Genomic DNA, 18,132 nt, shown 5'->3' on the forward strand with positions numbered 1-18,132 from the left:
AAACACATACATATTTGTTGTTTAGTTGTCTGCAGATTTACGTTTTTATGAAGAAAAAATACCTTTTCTTATACTACCACAGGTAGTAGGTAACAGGTATAGGGCCTACCTATCAACGCCTGCAACGCCTGGGGTGTCACTTTATGTTCTACGATCTTTTGCCACAATAGAGGTAGGTTATTATCATAGGCCAAAATTACCACGAGTGTGTATTCACAAGGCGCAACTAGTTAAAAGGATTATTTATCTAAAGACACAAATCTTATAATAGCAGTAATGTGTAAGTCATCTTAACCTCGTAACATAGGCTAAACCCGTGCGAGTAAGGTCGACATTTGGTCGCGTTAAAAAGCCGCAGGGTTACAGTTAAATATATCCTTTAATTCAATTGCTCGGTCTCTAAAATATATATAATTTCTAAGTTACGACAGAAAATTACCAATACAATTTTTTTTTTCTTATAAAACCATTATAGATTTGAGATAGGAAGCTTGTCCTATCTCATTTAGCCAGGAATTTTTCCTTGCTCGCGTGTGGTATCTACTGCTATGACTGATATTAATTGTTTAATTATTATATATTTTATCCTTTTTATCTAGTCTGTTGGTGATTGTTTGTCCAACACTGGGCAAAGAAAAATATTTCATAAAAATATTTTATAATAATTTGTGTGTGAAGCGTATATATAGTTATCAATAGAATTATTCAGAATAATTAAAACTATTTATTAAACAGAATCTATGTGACAATCTCTAATCATATCCGCATATACCTGGTCGAGTTCGGGGCTGTGACGTGGCTTAGCTTAAATTACAAGCTTAAAATAAAATCTTTAACATTTTGATGATTCGGTTTTGAATTTACAATCAGCTGCCTCTTTGAAGGCAACCTTCCTTGAAGATGCTATTGTTGCCTAGACTTTTACTCCTTTAACGTACGATAGCGTCCTGGTCCTATTCTAGGGCGGAACCACACGCCACAGAAAATAATCTACCGAGAAATTAAACTAACTATTTAGTTTAACTAAGACGTTTTAATCCCTAAACATAAACTAAGCCTCGTGTCCGACAGGGCGACACTCAGCGGCGTTAAAAACCCACAATTTGCGGTCGACCGTCCTACGTCTGTATAACTAATGTATTACGTTACAAGGGTTCTATTATCCGATTGAAATGTGTTATTTGATTCAATTAATACATGTTTTTGTCTATTTGTAATAACAATTGAACACAAATAAGCGCATAAATTAAAATGAAAAAGAAAGATACATGTATTGTGTATATATAGTCGATAATCACTATGCTGTACAAGGACAAAACATTTCATTCAGCTACTTATGTAACTTTTTATACACGAGAAAGAATGAACTAGATACGTTCCTAACAATAAAATCAAAGATCTCTATTATTACACTTCGGTATTTTTATTCCACAAGATTGCGGAGATCCATTCTCGACTTATCTAGCTGCGATTACTGTAGCCAGTCCATTGTTCCCTCCATTACTACCAGATCGCAAATAAAACGCGGGAACTAATACATTTTCCATTTGAAACCTACCTTATCAGCGCATAGCCGAACAAAAAACCGTTGTTACACTGTCCGCCGTACAATGCCGGTCGCTGTCTGTCGGTACTGAATAGCTGAATGGGATTCTTGGAGACTGCGATCATTTACTCCGTGTCATAAAGGCAAAAGAATGTTTTTACTCTGAGTATAAACTAATTTTATATTGTTTAATAGTCGTGTGCAACTTTGTTTGCGTGCGCGGTTCGAGATAAGTTGCATTTCCATAGACCATCACCTGCTTCCGGTGAAGGAAAACATCGTGAAGAAACCTGCAGATTGATTATTAACTTGTGTGTGACATGGAGAAGGTAATGGAGGCAAACCACTCCATTCGTAGTGCCAAGAAAGTTGTGGCGTGTGTTTCATTTCAAGTAATGACGACCGCGGTGGCGCAGTGGTAAGGTTCTTGCCACTGAACCGAGAGGTCCCGGGTTCGATCCCCGGTCGGGTCATGATGGAAAATGATCTTTTTCCGATTGGCCTGGGTCTTGGGCGTTTATCTATATATGTATTTGTTATAAAATATAGTATCGTTGAGTTAGTAACCCATAACACAAGTCTCGAACTTAATTTGGGGCTAGCTCAATCTGTGTGATTTGTCCTAATATATTTATTTATTATTATTTATTTAATGATCACGACCCTCAGCCATGAGGAAATACGACTAAGAGGAAGAAGATTATGATCTAAAAATTGACAAAGATAAAGACAAACATTATTTATTTCAGGAAAATTATTCTTATTTAAGGTATAACATTTTTGGTAGTGTTCTTGCTATTATTATGACATCATCAAAATACCTATAAGTTCTAATATGAACAGTTAGAATTTCGTTTATCTTCTTTCTGTTAAATTTCAAATGTGTATAAACACATTTGCATCGCAAAACATAAAAACAATTTTAAGCTTCTTACTATTACCTAGTAATTTGCAATTTGATTGAGAATAAGAAATGGAAATAATAAATCCGGGTTGCAATTGCAGATTTTTCAACAAACATTTTTATATCTCCAAGCCGTGTCTCCAACAATGGTAGACGTCACAACAAGCGGGATCTCTCGAGTTAGCCTCCAAGTTGTTCTCGGTAACAAGCTAACTGTTATACTAACGATTTGCTTTTCGGCTGTATACCTTTTTATGAAATCCTTTACACTAATATAATGAGAAAGGTTTCAAATATTAAAAGTATTGTTAATTGACATACACTGAATGGTAGCTGATGCAATAATGTTTACTTGGAAACGAGTAAGATTCGGTTTGGAATTTTTGATCTAGTTTCACTTGGAATATAATATTCTTATTAAAAAAATAATAATCACAAAATGTTTTGATAAAAGGGAATAAACGTTTATGCTGAAAATAATTACAATCAAACTAAATTGAATGATTGAAATATGCACTCTAACACGCAAAATAAGACACTTTGTAACCAATTTCAATATTAATTACTAGCTTACAGTAGTTTGTTTAATTTAACCCATCTTTATTTTTGCACTACTACGCAAAAATAACGTTTTGATATTTTTTTATATGAATAAATTTTTTTTTAATTCGATTAATTTTCTTTGTTAATCGAATTAAAAATTTTGAAAGATCGGAACTTTTTATATCATTGATATAATTTTTCTTCATAATTTGATACGAACTCGGACAAATCAAAAAACAAAGAAATTTAATACAATTCTATGTAAATAAGCTTCAAAAATTACACTGCCTCCTTCACAAAAGAAAATAACAAAATATAAAGTAACCTACAGATCTGGGCTAGGCTCAGCTGTTATGCCTGTGTATTTATAATACCATGTCCCATATTGAGGGCCCGAGACGAGGTTATGAATTTAATTTTGCGGGTAGGCTTTATAGACAACACGTGACCGCCATACCGCGCTTGCCAACACAACTGGATACATGGATATATCACAGAATTTGAAATAACTATATGGGATATGAAGCGGTGGTGTTGTAATGGTTAAAACCGCCCGCCTGTGAACCGAAAGGTCCCAGTTTCGAATCCTACTCGTGCCACATGAGTTTGTATACCAATCTGAGTCATGTGTAGTAGTATTATAGTAGTTCATCGACCACCACTTGCTTCCTGTGAAGGAAAACGTCGTGAGGAAACCTGAACTCTGGTTGATTATCAACTTGCGTGTGAAATGTAGAAAGCAATGGCTAACAATTCCATTAATAGTGCCAAGAAAGTCGTTATGTGTGTTTCATTACATATAATGACCACGACCCTCAGCCATGAGGAATACGAATATGAAGAAAGAAGAAGACATGGGATAAGTCCGCCCTTGTACTTGCTTCTCTACTTCTTCTTCTTTTTTAAGAACTATGCTCTTGTCGGTGGAGGATACGCCACGCCTCTCTATCCTCGGCTTTGCTTTTAATGTCTCGATACGACACAACGCCTGCCTTCTCTTTCAGTTGACTTGCACAGCTTTTCCTCGGTCTCCCTGGACCTCTTCTTCCTTTCATTTTTCCTTCAAAAACAGTTTTAAATAAGGCGTCGGGTCATTCTTCCATTTTTATTTCTGTCAGCAGTCAGTTATTTTTTCGTTTACGATTTCCAGCACTTCTTTATTGCTCTTCCTCTTGTACATGTCTCTCTTATCTAAGCGTTTTCTCGGTTCCTTCCCAGCCAATGATGGTCGGAGCCCATGTTTCACTTTCTTACATTACCGTCTCCTCACGGTCGTCCATTATTTGTTTTAAAAATAATTCATCTATGTAATTATTTTTTTACAGTGTCTTACAGGTATCTGACATGACATTTAAGACCTACCTACCGCGTTTAGTAGCAAGTAATCGCATACACACTAGTGAACTTAAACTGTCAACCTCTGTGCAGATTTCCTCACGATGTTTTCCTTCGCCAGTAGCGATGGTCCTATTGTAGGGCGGAGCCACACGCCACAAATGTCTTGACAATTCTATTGTCTTATTCCGAATTCAGCGAGGCTCGGCACACAACTGTGTATATGTTATTCCACTTTAATATTTCAGCAGACCAGGCGGTATTTGATCTAGATATAAAATGCTAAGTTCGGCTAAGCTGGGCTGTGTAATTTATTACATATTATAGCATGTATGATAAAGATAATGTGGAGGTTAAATGTCTACACCACACCACACTCGGGTAGCGAATACTCGGGTTAATCGTATTGGGTGACATATTTATTGAAAAATATATATTACACACAATTACAAAAATAATATGCACAAATGATGGACTTAACGCTATTTGGCATATAACATACTAGATGTTGTCCTGGGCTTCGCTCCCTTGGGAGTTTTGAGATAAAAATTTCATATAGTAATCTTGGATAATGTACCTTTCTAATAGTGAAAGAATTTTTGAAATCGGTTCGGTATTTTGGGAGATTACACGCCCCAAACATACATATTTACAAACTCACAAACGCATACCTCTTTATAATAATAGTATAGATACAGATGAAGCTAATTAACTAATCAGGTTCCTGCGCGGGTCGATCGGATTGCGATTATATTGTTGTTTAATTATCTTTATAATCTCTACGCCGTAGGGTTAAAATAATAAAACTTTTACACATAATGCAGATTAGATTTTCTTATTCAACTGGCCTATACTTATGTGTAACTAGCTTTTGCCCACGGCTTCGCCTGCGTTAATTTCCAACGAAAACAGTTTTCTGGAAGAAATGTCCTTATCCATACTTTAAACAATACATATGCAAAATTTCAAGAAGATTGGTTGAATAGATAGAGCGTGAAGAGTTAACAAACTCATTTATAATATTAGGATTAAAGCATTATGTCTCCTCTCAAAAACTCGATCCCGATTGAACAGATCCAGAAAGTTCCAAGAACTTTCTGGATCTGTGACTCGGATCACATTAATGACATGGGAGGGATGGGAGTACCAGTGAATCCATTTAGAAAACGACACAAATATTGTTTGTAATCACACCATAATATAAAAATTATGACTTTGTTAGAGTAAGTAAAAGAATTGCATAATATTGCATAATACTTATAATACTCCTGGTTTTATGGCATTATTGGCTCACTTTTGTTTTTATTATTGATCGATTGATCGATTTAGTTTTATGAAGCTCCTGCTGGCTATATTATAAAAACTTTCTCATATTTTCTATAAGTTTATTTTATCTCACAACCTCAGTTTATCCGTGTTCCATTGGAGCGTGAGTAAAACAAAAATGAGTGTATTCCACAATTTACTTTGAATATGTATTGTGTTCACGTGAGTGGATTAAAGAAAACTTGAAAAATATAAAGATTGTATATATTTTGAATTCTACTCAGTACATGTTATTTGTGGGAACTTTTTATATGCTATGAATAGACGAAGTTATCGAGATTGATTATCATTATTATACAATGAGCACTATAGAATAGTAATGCGCTAAAATTTTTATTGGTTTGTGATTATGATTTACAGTCATCACAATCTGAAGTCGATATAAAATAATAGATGGTTAAAAATGGTCCATGACACGCCACTTTCAACATAACAACATGTGTATACCTTTTATTAATAGTGTAGTCGCTATCAAATCAAATTAGATGCTTTTGGGGCTTGTATAAAGACGACAAAATTTGTGACGTTTGAAGTTTTTGTTTTGACGTTTGAGTTTGACAAATTTTGAAGTTAAATAAGCGTTTCAATTATAACCGGCTTTCGATTAGGCCCGACCCGGCTTCGCTCCGATAAAAACATAATAAATTATACACGTAAACTCTCACTTCTCAGGAATCACACTATCTGTTGGTGAAAACCGCATGAAAATCCGTGCAGTAGTTTTTGAGTTTATCGCGAACAGACATACTGCCAGACGGAGTAGAGGACTTTGTCTTTTGTTTGTATAATATGTAAGGATGAGAACTAAAAATATCACTATAAAATAGAAGTGATTAATGAGAGTAACATTTGATTATCCTGTTGCATTTTATGCGTTTATATGTATAAACGCATAAAATGCAACAGGCTTTATTTTATACACAGGTACTCTATTACGAATCGTAATATGAGACAACATCACTCCCTCTGTCAGTGGCGTCGCGACGTTGCGAAATTAACTTCAATAAGTTTTTTCCAAAAATATAGTTATATTTGAGATCGTATTGTATTCAACATGTGAAAAAAACTTCTAACAATTCAATAAATGGAAAGATCTAAAAGTCACCAAAAAGAACACATTGTGCCAGTCAATAGAAAAGCCTATTTCTCATCAGATAATTTCTGTCGTCCTTATTTAATCGCCATTATTTTGTAGTAACAATGTTTGCAACGTTATCGACGCCACGACAGTCTGACAGTCGTGTCGATGAGTTAGCAAATTGGATTTGAAGCTTTGTTAGCGACTGTCAGAAATAATAGATGTCTACTTTTAACCCACAGCAAAAATGGGAGTAATTTGTATTTATTTTATGACTTTATCACAAAAACACATAAAACTGAGGCTAAATTCGTGGAAAAACTATTCTTAGATAATGATAAATAGTTATTTTTTGTCATGTACTACGAGTATATAGCATGCTTTTAATTTTTATTTTTATTTTTGCATATCTTTTCGGGAAACATATGGGCTTAGATTTTTCTTATAACACTAATTTGTATATACTCGTGTTTAATTGCAAATTGAAAAAAAGAAACAAACAATTTTTCTTTATATTATTCGTGTATATAGTATACATAAATATTATCTATTATAATCACATATATAATATGTGTATAAAATATTATAGTAAAATTTAATAATCATAAGAACCTCTAAATATCTATCACCTTGTAAATAAAATGAAAAACTAGATCAAAATAGGTTTATTCGTTTAGATATGATCCACAAGTAAACATACAGATAAATAAATACACACGTCATACATAAGCCAAGTCTCTGAATTTGTGATGCAAAACAAGAAGTCAGTCCCTTGTAATTTAATAAATAAAACAAGAATTTTTATGCGAAAAATTTAATTTCGAAATAAAAATGGATTCCACACACTTGCTCGCCAGACCGTTAGACCTTAATCTTAACAACTATTTTTCAATATAGGCCATAGCAGCGATATGAATTTTTATCATCGTAGGACGTGCCCAAAATTTATTATTTTCAGAAAAGGAATGTTCGGTTTTAGACCTGAAAACATATGAAGGTTTTATATCGCCATCAATTTGTTTCACATCTCATATAAGTTTGGAATTTATAGGTATATTCGTGTTAGAAATATAAGCGAAAAATTATATTTATCGTTTTGTTTTATCTTATAGTTGGGTTGCTTTGAAAACACTTTTCGAATTGAAAACAAATAACATTTTCTATAAAAAAATGGAATTTTTAATGGTATACTTCGAAGAAATTCGTAATTATTTTTCATTCACGAGTTTTACCGTTAAAATGTTAATGTTTCCCAATTATATTGCTTCGCAGAAAACTACAATCTGACATTTTAATTCGGAAGTTAAATTTAATAATCTCGATCTAAATCTATAAGTGGAGCAGACATTGCTCCATAATATGGAATGTATGGAGAAATTTCACTGTTATAGTTTTGTACGGCAAAATAACATTATACATAATGTAAATATAATTAAATAACGTGTTAAAAACTATACCTAATTATCATGACGTAGGGTGATGTATTAATATTTAAATCGGACCTAAAATTCATACGTCTATCAAAATCCTAATCCTATATTAATCCTAACGCGACCCATCTGATAGTAAGTGGTCACCGCAGCCTATAACACCTGACGTTCATAGGCTGTGGTGTCCACTTGTGTTGGTAGTGGGGTGTCACAAGCATGAATCGAAAGGTCTCAGGTTCGTATCCTACCCGTGCCACATGAGTTTGTATACCAATCTGACTCATATATAGTAGTTTTAATCGACAACCACGTGCTTCCGGTGAAGGAAATCATCGTGAGGAAACCTGTAGTTGCAGGTTGACAATTTAGTACCCTAGTGTGTATGCGACTACCTGCCACTAGATGGAGGTAAGTTGTCATAAAAGTCATGTCAGATGCCTTTAGGCGACTTGAATAAAATCTGACCCTATTTTTAGCAATAACACTCTCGATATGATGATGACCTCTCTCACCCTTTAAATCGAAACACAACAATGCAAGTAGTGCTGTTTGGCGGCTCATATATATGAGAGTGGACCCATGCAGATGACAATCAATAGCCTACAATCATCAACCTACCCAAATTCATTGCAGACTCGCCACTATTACTGTACCGTCGAGGGTCATGTAGGGTAACTTGTGTTGTTGACTGTACTAAGGTCTACCTCTGGTAAATTTAGAATCTTAATACTCTCTCTTATTGTTACAGGAACACAAATGTGCAAATGTCGGAGCCTGACAGTGCGGACCTTCCGACACAGCCCTAGGATGAAACGCAAACCCCTCCCCCCCGTGCGGGAGGAGCCCCCCTCACTCCCCTCGAGCAAACACAGCGACTTTGCCATCTACGCCATGGTGACAGCCACCGCTGTTCTCAGTTATATTAACAGCTTAAACGGTGACTTTGTTCACGACGATATCCCGGCTATAGTGACTAATGGTGACGTCACAGGGACTAATTCTCTGAAGCAGTTGTTTTTGGACGACTTTTGGGGCACTCCGATGGCTGATGTGAACAGTCATAAGTCGTATAGGCCTTTGACTACGCTTTCATTTAGGTAAGTGCTTTTTTGTAAATTATTTTGTGTCTATATTTGAATTTTTTTGGTTCAAAATTATTATTATTATTATTTTTTTGTGACTATTTTTTAAACTTGTATCAAAATAAAATTATCATTAAAAACATATTTGAATAAATTAAGCACCTTGGGTAACTTATTACATGATAGGGACCAACACTGTTCAAATGAGTTTCTTTCGGCATTTCTTCTCAGCAGTGGTCGTTCCGAAATGCCAGTAGTTTGTAGCTTGTGAGAAATAACTATAAATATAAAAATTGACGAGAAAAATTGCCTGTGAAGGTCTAATTTCTGAATAAATGATTTGAATTTGAATTTATTATTTTAAATTTCACCATGATTAAGCGTTAAACGTATATTTTAGACATGCTACGCTATATTGTAGACGTGCTACGATGATTCGTAGACGCGCTACGACATTGTAGAAGTGTTACGATACGTTGTAGACGTTCAACATTACTATATAAACTTTTAACGTGACTTTAATATAAAATCCAACACAAATGTTATTAAAATATTATATTCTGAATTTAAAATGTTAGTGTGGGGACAAGGGAAGCGGTTCTTAGTAGAGGCAATTCCCTGCAAAGGACGAATTGTAGTGCTACGACCTCTCTCGTAGCACTGCTACGCGACATCGTAGCCGCTACACCACGTGACAGTGTTCTACGCTACACATGCACCAATAAGTTCTAACTTTATTGTAATTTTGATCGTCCAGAAATAATTGCCGAAAATATAATACAAATAAATGAATTTTTAAGCGTTTAGATAAGAGAACGAGAGTGTAAGAGGGACATATGTTATTCATAAAATTGGCATATTCATATTTTTGGTCTGTCAGCTTTAAATGATGAATAAAAAAGTATATATACATAAATTAAATTTTATCACGTCTGTTTTCCCATGGGGCTAAGCATAGGCCAGGGATTTCCACTTGCGACTATCCTGACAAGTCTCACTCGCTTTCTGTGAGTATATCATTCCTCTCTTCCTGCATACTCTTTGGTTATAGGTATCAATTGTTCGCGGAAGCCCTTATTTTAACAGGATGAAATAAAATAAAAAAATAAAAAAATATTGTTGTGTTCACAAATATGATGTGAGAACTGACTATTAAGTAATAAAGCTTGTGTCAGACAGACCTGCAAAATGTATGCGAAAGGCGCATACATTTTACATAACACACTAGATAGAAGAATGAAATGCTGTGTCAAACTTCCTTTCGCATTTCTAATATTAGTTGGTATTATATGAGCATACATAAACAGAATATCAATTTAAAACAAATGGCTCTATTAAAATGCACGTTATTATCTGAATTACAAATGTTGGTACGGGGACGGCGGAAGCGGTTCGTATCAGCGGCAATTCCCTGCACAGAATGAGTTCGATGATCATTACGCGAACATTTGCATACAAAACTGGTTGTGTTGCGCTCAGTTCAATAATATAGTTGCTTTGTGTCGAGATGCAAATTAGGATGGGATGCATTTTTCAGGCCATTGCCATACATATGCATAAGTATATACATTTTATTTGTGTTATATTGTATACAATAAAAATATTATATATATATATTTAAAATCACCCGCCCGGAATGGCAATGGCCTGAAAAATGTATATAATATATATATATATTTAATATATATATTTATATTTAATATATTAAATATATATATTTAACCTGTTCCATCCCACTGTTAAGTATTTCCAAGCCGCTCTATTCAATGCCAATTCCAATCATTCCTTCTTAAAGCTTCTCAGAGCATCACTCCAACAAAAAAAAAAAAAATATTTCAAGTGCTAGACAGAATAATCAGCAAATGTGGAGTTTTCCCGATTTTTGTTTCTTTTCGACTCAAATTCAAGGCTGTACACGTCCAATGACAATCGATTTCGTTGCAATCGAATATCTCGAGTTCAATTCGAGGCGTTGAGAAAATTGCTTTGGGTTTCGCAATTTGCAATGTATGAAATGTGTCCGTATGGTTGGTTTTTTTATCGAAAACAAAATGAAGTATTGGATCAGGTCGATCCTTTGGTTAGGGTGAATATCAAATATTTTTATTTTCGTATACATTTTTTTCAGTTTTTTATTTTCGAGGCTGAGATCCACGTAAAAAAATTAATCTTTAAATTTTGAAGATTTGACTATTTTTATGACCATGGCCTATGGTGCCAACCTTCTTTTGGAATGCCATTGTTGTCTATCAGTTGTCAATGCTTTTTATTCCAAAGAGGACAAAGAGTGGTCTTATTCTAAGGCGGGAACTACACGCCACTACTTCAATTTTGTTTGTTTGATATAATTTTATTGTATACAATATAACACAAATGAAATGTATATACTTATAACCCATAAGCGAAGGAAGTCGTTATGTCAGATACTTCATCAATGTTCATGAAAATTAAGTATTTTCGTAAAAGTAGTATTCATTCTCAGTATTGGATACTAGAGTAAGAGAGAGAATAGGCAAGAGTACCTACTACTCTTTAATGAAAATACTGTACGTCGGCGTGAGACGAGATGAATTGATTCGGCTGAACTGGTATGGTCTCGATAGCACCGTCTCGGATAGACAGGGGCGCTGATTCAATCCCGCTCGATTCCAGAACTTTTTTATCTCATTATTTTCAAAAACTGATATTTCTCTGGTATTTTCCAGTCAATTCATACCTCCATCTCAAGAACTATATTGCGATCCGTACACAAAACTTCCTAAAAAGAAACTTGGGTGGAATCTTGTGAGATAACTTTATATAACGGTAAAACAGAAGGTTGCTTGGGAAACTAGTTTAGCGATAAATTTAGACCGAGATCCTGGGATATTTAATGCAGTCAGGGAGTTATTTAGACCCGTTCTATACTGACATAAAGTGAGATTTTAGATAACTTTTATTTAGTGATTAGTGCATCGGTATTTTGTTCATCTTCAGCTTCGTGTATGGGTATGGATGGATATAATAAGTAAAGATTCAAGTTCAACGTAAAAACCAATTCCAATAGAATTGTTAAAGTTGGAATTAGATTTTGTGAAACGACAAATAATAAGCTAGTTGAGATAATGTGGTACTCTCAGTACCTAATTTATTTGTTTAATTTTGCATGCGACGCACGTCAATGTCAAAATAGCCGTGCTCATGCATATAGTATAGACAGAAGCAAAAGTCGCTAATGAAAATTTTATAATCCAAAAATAAATAATCTTATACTTTCTCTTATCAATACAGTTACGCAAAAAAACTGTTCAAGTGAGAGTTGAACTCGTGTGAAGAGGTGAGGAAGTGTACCCTAAAAACACAGCAGTTAAAATTATTACCATGTAAACTCGCCCTATTCTATACAAAATGATGTATGGGTCATAACACACCGGACAATCAGAGGAGAGTGTGAAATTCGCGATAGCACCGCGCGTGACTTTATCAAAATTTATTAGCGTCGAGGTAACATATCACGTTACATTTAATGTTATATTGCAGTTAATATTACAACGAGTATTAACGGGCCATTAATACGAATTAACCAACTTAGTCCTCTGCCGCGTCTGTCTGTCTGTTCGCGATAAAATCAAATACACGAATTTTCATACGGTTTTCACCAATACATAATACTAGCTATGCCCCAGGACTTCGCTCTCATGGGAATTTCGGGATAAAAAGTACTCTTTGTGTTACTCCAGGTTAAGAAGACCTCGATGGCGCAGTGGTAAAGTGCTTGCCTCTGAACCGAGAGGTTCGATCCCCGGTCGGGTCATGATGGAAAATGATCTTTTTCTGATTGGCCCGGGTCTTAGGTGTTTATCTATATTTTGTATTTGTTATAAAATATAGTATCGTTGAGTTAGCATCCCATAACACAAGTCTCGAACTTACTTTGGGGCTAGCTCAATCTGTGTGATTTGTCCTAATATATTTATATTTACTACATTTCAAGTGTCGGCTTTTTACAGCCTGTAGTTTTTAGGCTGTGTGTTATTGTCAAAGGCTTTATATATTATTAGAAGCTTTTATTTCACTTGTAATATATGTATGTAACTATGTTTATTCCGGTTGAATCTTGCGATTGAAATGCAGAAATTTTAAATCGATTGGGCTGATATTTTATATACAACTTGAATGACAATGCATTATTATGCATGTGCATGATCTGATGTTGTACCGGGTATCGTTTCCCAACGAAGGAATTCCTCAACGTTAAAATAGTACGGTCATGAAATATTTATACGTAGCTTTAGTTAGTGACGGTGATGCATAATTATCATAAGCGAGATGACTGAATGTACTTTGTTGACGAATAAAAAATATAAAATCAAATATACCTAGTATAGTAAAAAAAGAGAATTAGTATCTACATTTTTTTAACAGCACAGTATCCAAAAACCAAACAGAGCTTAAATAAAGAGCAACAAAAGCTACGATTTTTCCCTGAAACAATTTCTGTCCAGCCAGTATTTTTGGTTTCAATAGAAAAAATCCATTGTATTAAGCCTTCACCGATAGCGTTTACATACCCGTCGACAGGCGATAAGGGGGTAGCCACACGCCTCGTTATGAGGAGTGAAGGGGGGGAACTATAAAAATAAGATTACAATCCTCAACGTACTATTGGTTTTTGCCACAGACTTCATAATATGCAGAAATTGAACAGATTACAGTAACAATCATTGTAGGCAGTAATGTGTTTTAGTGTAGTGTTTTAAAACATTATCAACACATATTGGTGCAATGATTAGTTCCATTTTTAAAATGTAATTCTTTAATTATTTGTCTTTTTAAGTTATAATTTGGTTTTACCGTGAAATAAAAAGTTTAGTTAAATTATTTTCGACACTCTCGGACGCTTGCTGTGCACTTTTTTCATCGTTGTTGGGCAAAGGCATTCCTTTTTACTTCCTTTCCTTGTTTACGAAGTTTTTTATGTGTATTTATAACGACTTTTAGAAGAAAAAATATGCTATGCTTAGTGATCACGGTCACTTAGATTTTACCTGTTCCCACATTATAAAGCGATATCGGCAGAGTTTGTTTTTAGTACATATATTTTTTTAAATAATGTTAGGACACTACGATACGATGCCTTCTTCAGATATATTATAGAAGGAAGGTGGAATTAAGAAGGGGCCCAGGAAGACCAGTGACGTTTCCACCAGGCAAATAAAAGAAAAATTGGGTGTCAAAAGGAAAAGTCTATAAAATTTAGAAGTCTACGGTTTTCGAGCACAACCCTTCGTGTAATCGGATTTGTTTATTTGTTTCCATATTCTCAAAGCAAATTGATGTTTCTGATAGTTTTCGACGATTTCTAGACCAATGTTTGCTTTGTGAATGTGGGCGGTAAGGTATGTTTACCACTGTCAGGAAGGAAGCTATTAGCTCTCTCTCTCTCACCTAAGCGCTTTCTTGCTTTCTACATTATCTATAACAGGTCAAAGATCGGGATCTTTTCTATTTTAATATCCCATTTTGCACTATTTAATTATTCATAGAAACAAAATAAGTCTTTCAAAATCAAATCATTTGTTCAGAAATTAGGCCTTCACAGGTACTTTTTCACGTCATATTCTAAATTAAATGATATTTACCAAAGCTACAAACTACTAGCATTTCGGAACGACCACTGCTGAGAAGAAATGCCGAAAGAAACTCATTCAAACAGTGTCACACAGGTCCCTATTATGCCAGAAGGGCTTACAGTTTTTTAAATATAATGTATCATTTAATATGATAACCAGCACAATCTGTATACAGAGTACTTGTGTATTTGTTATTTGTGCCTGAATAAATATAATAAAAACGAAAAATAAATAAAATAATTTTCGTTTGCTTGAAATAACTTTATAGTATATAATAAAATTAAAAAAAGTACCGAAATTTAATAGTAATTTAAAGGCAATTTAAAAGCAACCTACTGTCATTGCTATAACTATAACAGTTCATTGAAAACCACTGACACTGTTTTATTAGGTGTTTTATGATAAATAAGTAAAAAAAACATATGTTATGGGCCCTAACATAATTATCTTTTTCTTTTCCATTATTTGGGATTTCATGCACCTCATGCGCCGGATCAATCGATACTCCGTTCAATTGTCCTTTGATATAGAAGATGACTGGCATGATAGGGACCAAAACTGTTCAAATGAGTTTCTTTCGGCATTTCTTCTCAGCAGTGATCGTTCCGAAATGCCAGTAGTGTGTAGCTTGTGAGAAATAACTATAAATATAAAAATTGACGAGAAAAAGTGCCTGTGAAGGTCTAATTTCTGAATAAATGATTTGAACTTGAATTTGAAGAATACAACGTAGCTAGTGAGCGACTTCTGACTCTGTTGCCTTGGGCCAATCAAATACATATGATTATATTTATAGTTGTCAAATATCATCAACAAGCCAGCACTTCTTGGTTTAGATCTGTCGTCGCTTCTCTTGCATCGTTGATAGTAGAACGCATGCCTAAGGCTGTGGCATGTATGATTAATTAAACTTTGCAAGTGTCAGTTGGGAAGTTTACCTGCCTGTACATACAGGGTGTATGAAGTATTAGTCGGTAACTTGAGTAATGTATATAGGTCATTTGTTTTTTATTTATTGTTTATTTATGTATATATACAACATAAGTTCAAACATAAAATGTAAAAATAGGAAAGTAAAAAGGTAGTACAAATTTCTATCGATTTTTTTCCAGTTATTTTAGTTCAAAACTGTAAGTAGGCATGTACGGTATGTCTAGTTGGTTTAATTATAATTGGCTAAATGCCCATATACGGAAATATATAATAATTTTAATAAGAATGTACCTATTTATAAAATTTTAATATACCAACAAAAGTTTTTCACATCTTTATATACCTATCTGCTTTTGTTTCCAGTACAAACTTTCACCCCACATTTACGAAAAATCGATACGATATAAAATTATTACATCGGTCTGCGTAGTGATCAAATAGTCAGTGAGACTTCACGTATCGACGTTATTAAACAATATTTTAATTAAAAATTCCTTATTTTAATTTAAATGCGATATAGTTTGATTCACATTTCGCATTTGCATTTAACCATCATGGAAAATAATACAAAACATAAAATTCAGACAACGGGAAAAGTGACTTTGTTTTATACTATGTAGTGATTGTACAGAAAATCCACTTTATAAATCCATTTAAGTGGCATCGACTGATTAATTCAAGCCGACGCGCTACAAACTATCGACTTGAATCGACTGAGTAAACCCTGATAGGCGATCATCAATCACATCTGTTGGACTATCGGTTGGCCGGTTAGCGGCTTTACTATCAATATAATGTAAAGGATGTGTTGAGACGTATCTAACGCATAACCTTCCAAAGGCGCATAAGGTACATAGAGACTGACATCTTTTGTTCCACGACTTTTGTCTAAATGTAATAAATACAAAAAAAAATCCTTTTTTTTAGTTTTAATGTTGTTTCTATGAAACGATAACTCTATGTTTGATTCCGCTACATAACGCTACTGTACTGTCACGTATTGCTTGGCTATTACATAGAGTTAAGATGTATAGAATCGCAAATTAGATTGTATATTTTTTATATGAAAAATAAAAAAAAAACAATGAATCACGAAAAGTCATAGAATAAAAGTTGCTTGTTTTTATGTAGTAGCCTTCAGGAGGTTTTGCGTTTTATACCAGTAACCCTGTATAATATACATATATACTGTTATAACACGAAGTCGCTTTCCGCTGTATATTTGCTCGTGTTTAGATCATTAAAACTTCTATTGATAGTGTTTATGGGTAGTAGTTTAATCTCTCTCTAATTTGCTTGCCCGGTTCCTTCCTCAGCCTTTGAGTGTCGGAGCCCATGGTCCGCTTTCTTTGTGTTTGTCTTTATTTCGTCGTGAGCATCCGTAATTGTCAGACTATTATTTTAGTAACTTAAATAAAACAAATCTGAATGCAATGAGGTTTCAATTAGTGCAAGATAAGTTGCACCTGCATCAGCCGACGCTGAGTTGCAGTATGCATTCCTCGGTTGCAACTGACAGGCACATCGTTAAGGAAAACGCATTTATTTGTAAGCCAGCTGGAGCCCGCATTGCTCTAGTGGGATATATCGTCTGTTCCAAGACGGTTACTTTGATGAAGTATTTTGTTGTGTGTATAAAAATGCGCGTAATATTTTTTGAATTTTAATTTCATGCATTCATCTCTTCTATATTCGTAATGAATTTATAGAATAAACACTAAATTAATAATTAAGATTAGTTGTACCGTAATTGCCGGCGTCCTCTCATCCGTTCGGACAGATCAAACGGGTAAACACACAATATCTAAACATAGCAAAGAACACTATATAGATTGCATTTTCTTAAAAACCAAAATCGGAGATCTACTACCTACATATTGTCTATTTTTATTTATTATTTTTTTGTAATTTTGGTAATTTGGCAAACTCATAATGATGAAGTCAACAAAAAGACAACTTTTCATATTGATCAGGTAACTTTTTTCCACAAAATGTCAACAGTTGCAAAAATTCTATGGTTCAGTTACACTGTCCTCTCGTCCCGGAGGCCGAGATCCACGTTCAGATTTTCAGTGTTATTAAAAAGTTTTAAGTAACAGAATAATAAGTATCACTAAGAATAAGATACAAACACATATGTTTACATAAACGTTGAAATGAATAACATGTTTTGCACCCCTTTTGTTTTGCGAGCGTGATTACGAATACATTGTCGTCAAGATATCTCTCTTTATAGTAGGCTCACAAATATCCACAGGGGAAATCTGTTTGCTTATAAGCCGTCTCTAGATACTGCGCAAGAACAATCGATATTCGATATGATACTACTTGACAAGATCTTCG

General features: G+C 34.2%; 1 protein-coding gene across 1 annotated transcript in view; it reads left to right on the top strand.

The window, feature by feature from the left end:
- Positions 1 to 18,132, top strand: part of LOC128669462 (protein O-mannosyl-transferase TMTC1-like) — a 122,981-nt gene that overhangs the window by 27,880 nt on the left and 76,969 nt on the right. The window contains exon 2 of the mRNA XM_053744319.2: positions 8,911 to 9,259. Within this exon, the coding sequence (XP_053600294.1) occupies positions 8,919 to 9,259 (341 nt within the window). The 5' untranslated portion in view covers positions 8,911 to 8,918. The remainder of the gene's footprint in view (positions 1 to 8,910; positions 9,260 to 18,132) is intronic.

Source organism: Plodia interpunctella, chromosome 4 (genome assembly GCF_027563975.2).
Source record: "Plodia interpunctella isolate USDA-ARS_2022_Savannah chromosome 4, ilPloInte3.2, whole genome shotgun sequence".
NCBI classification, from domain to species: Eukaryota; Metazoa; Arthropoda; class Insecta; order Lepidoptera; family Pyralidae; genus Plodia; species Plodia interpunctella.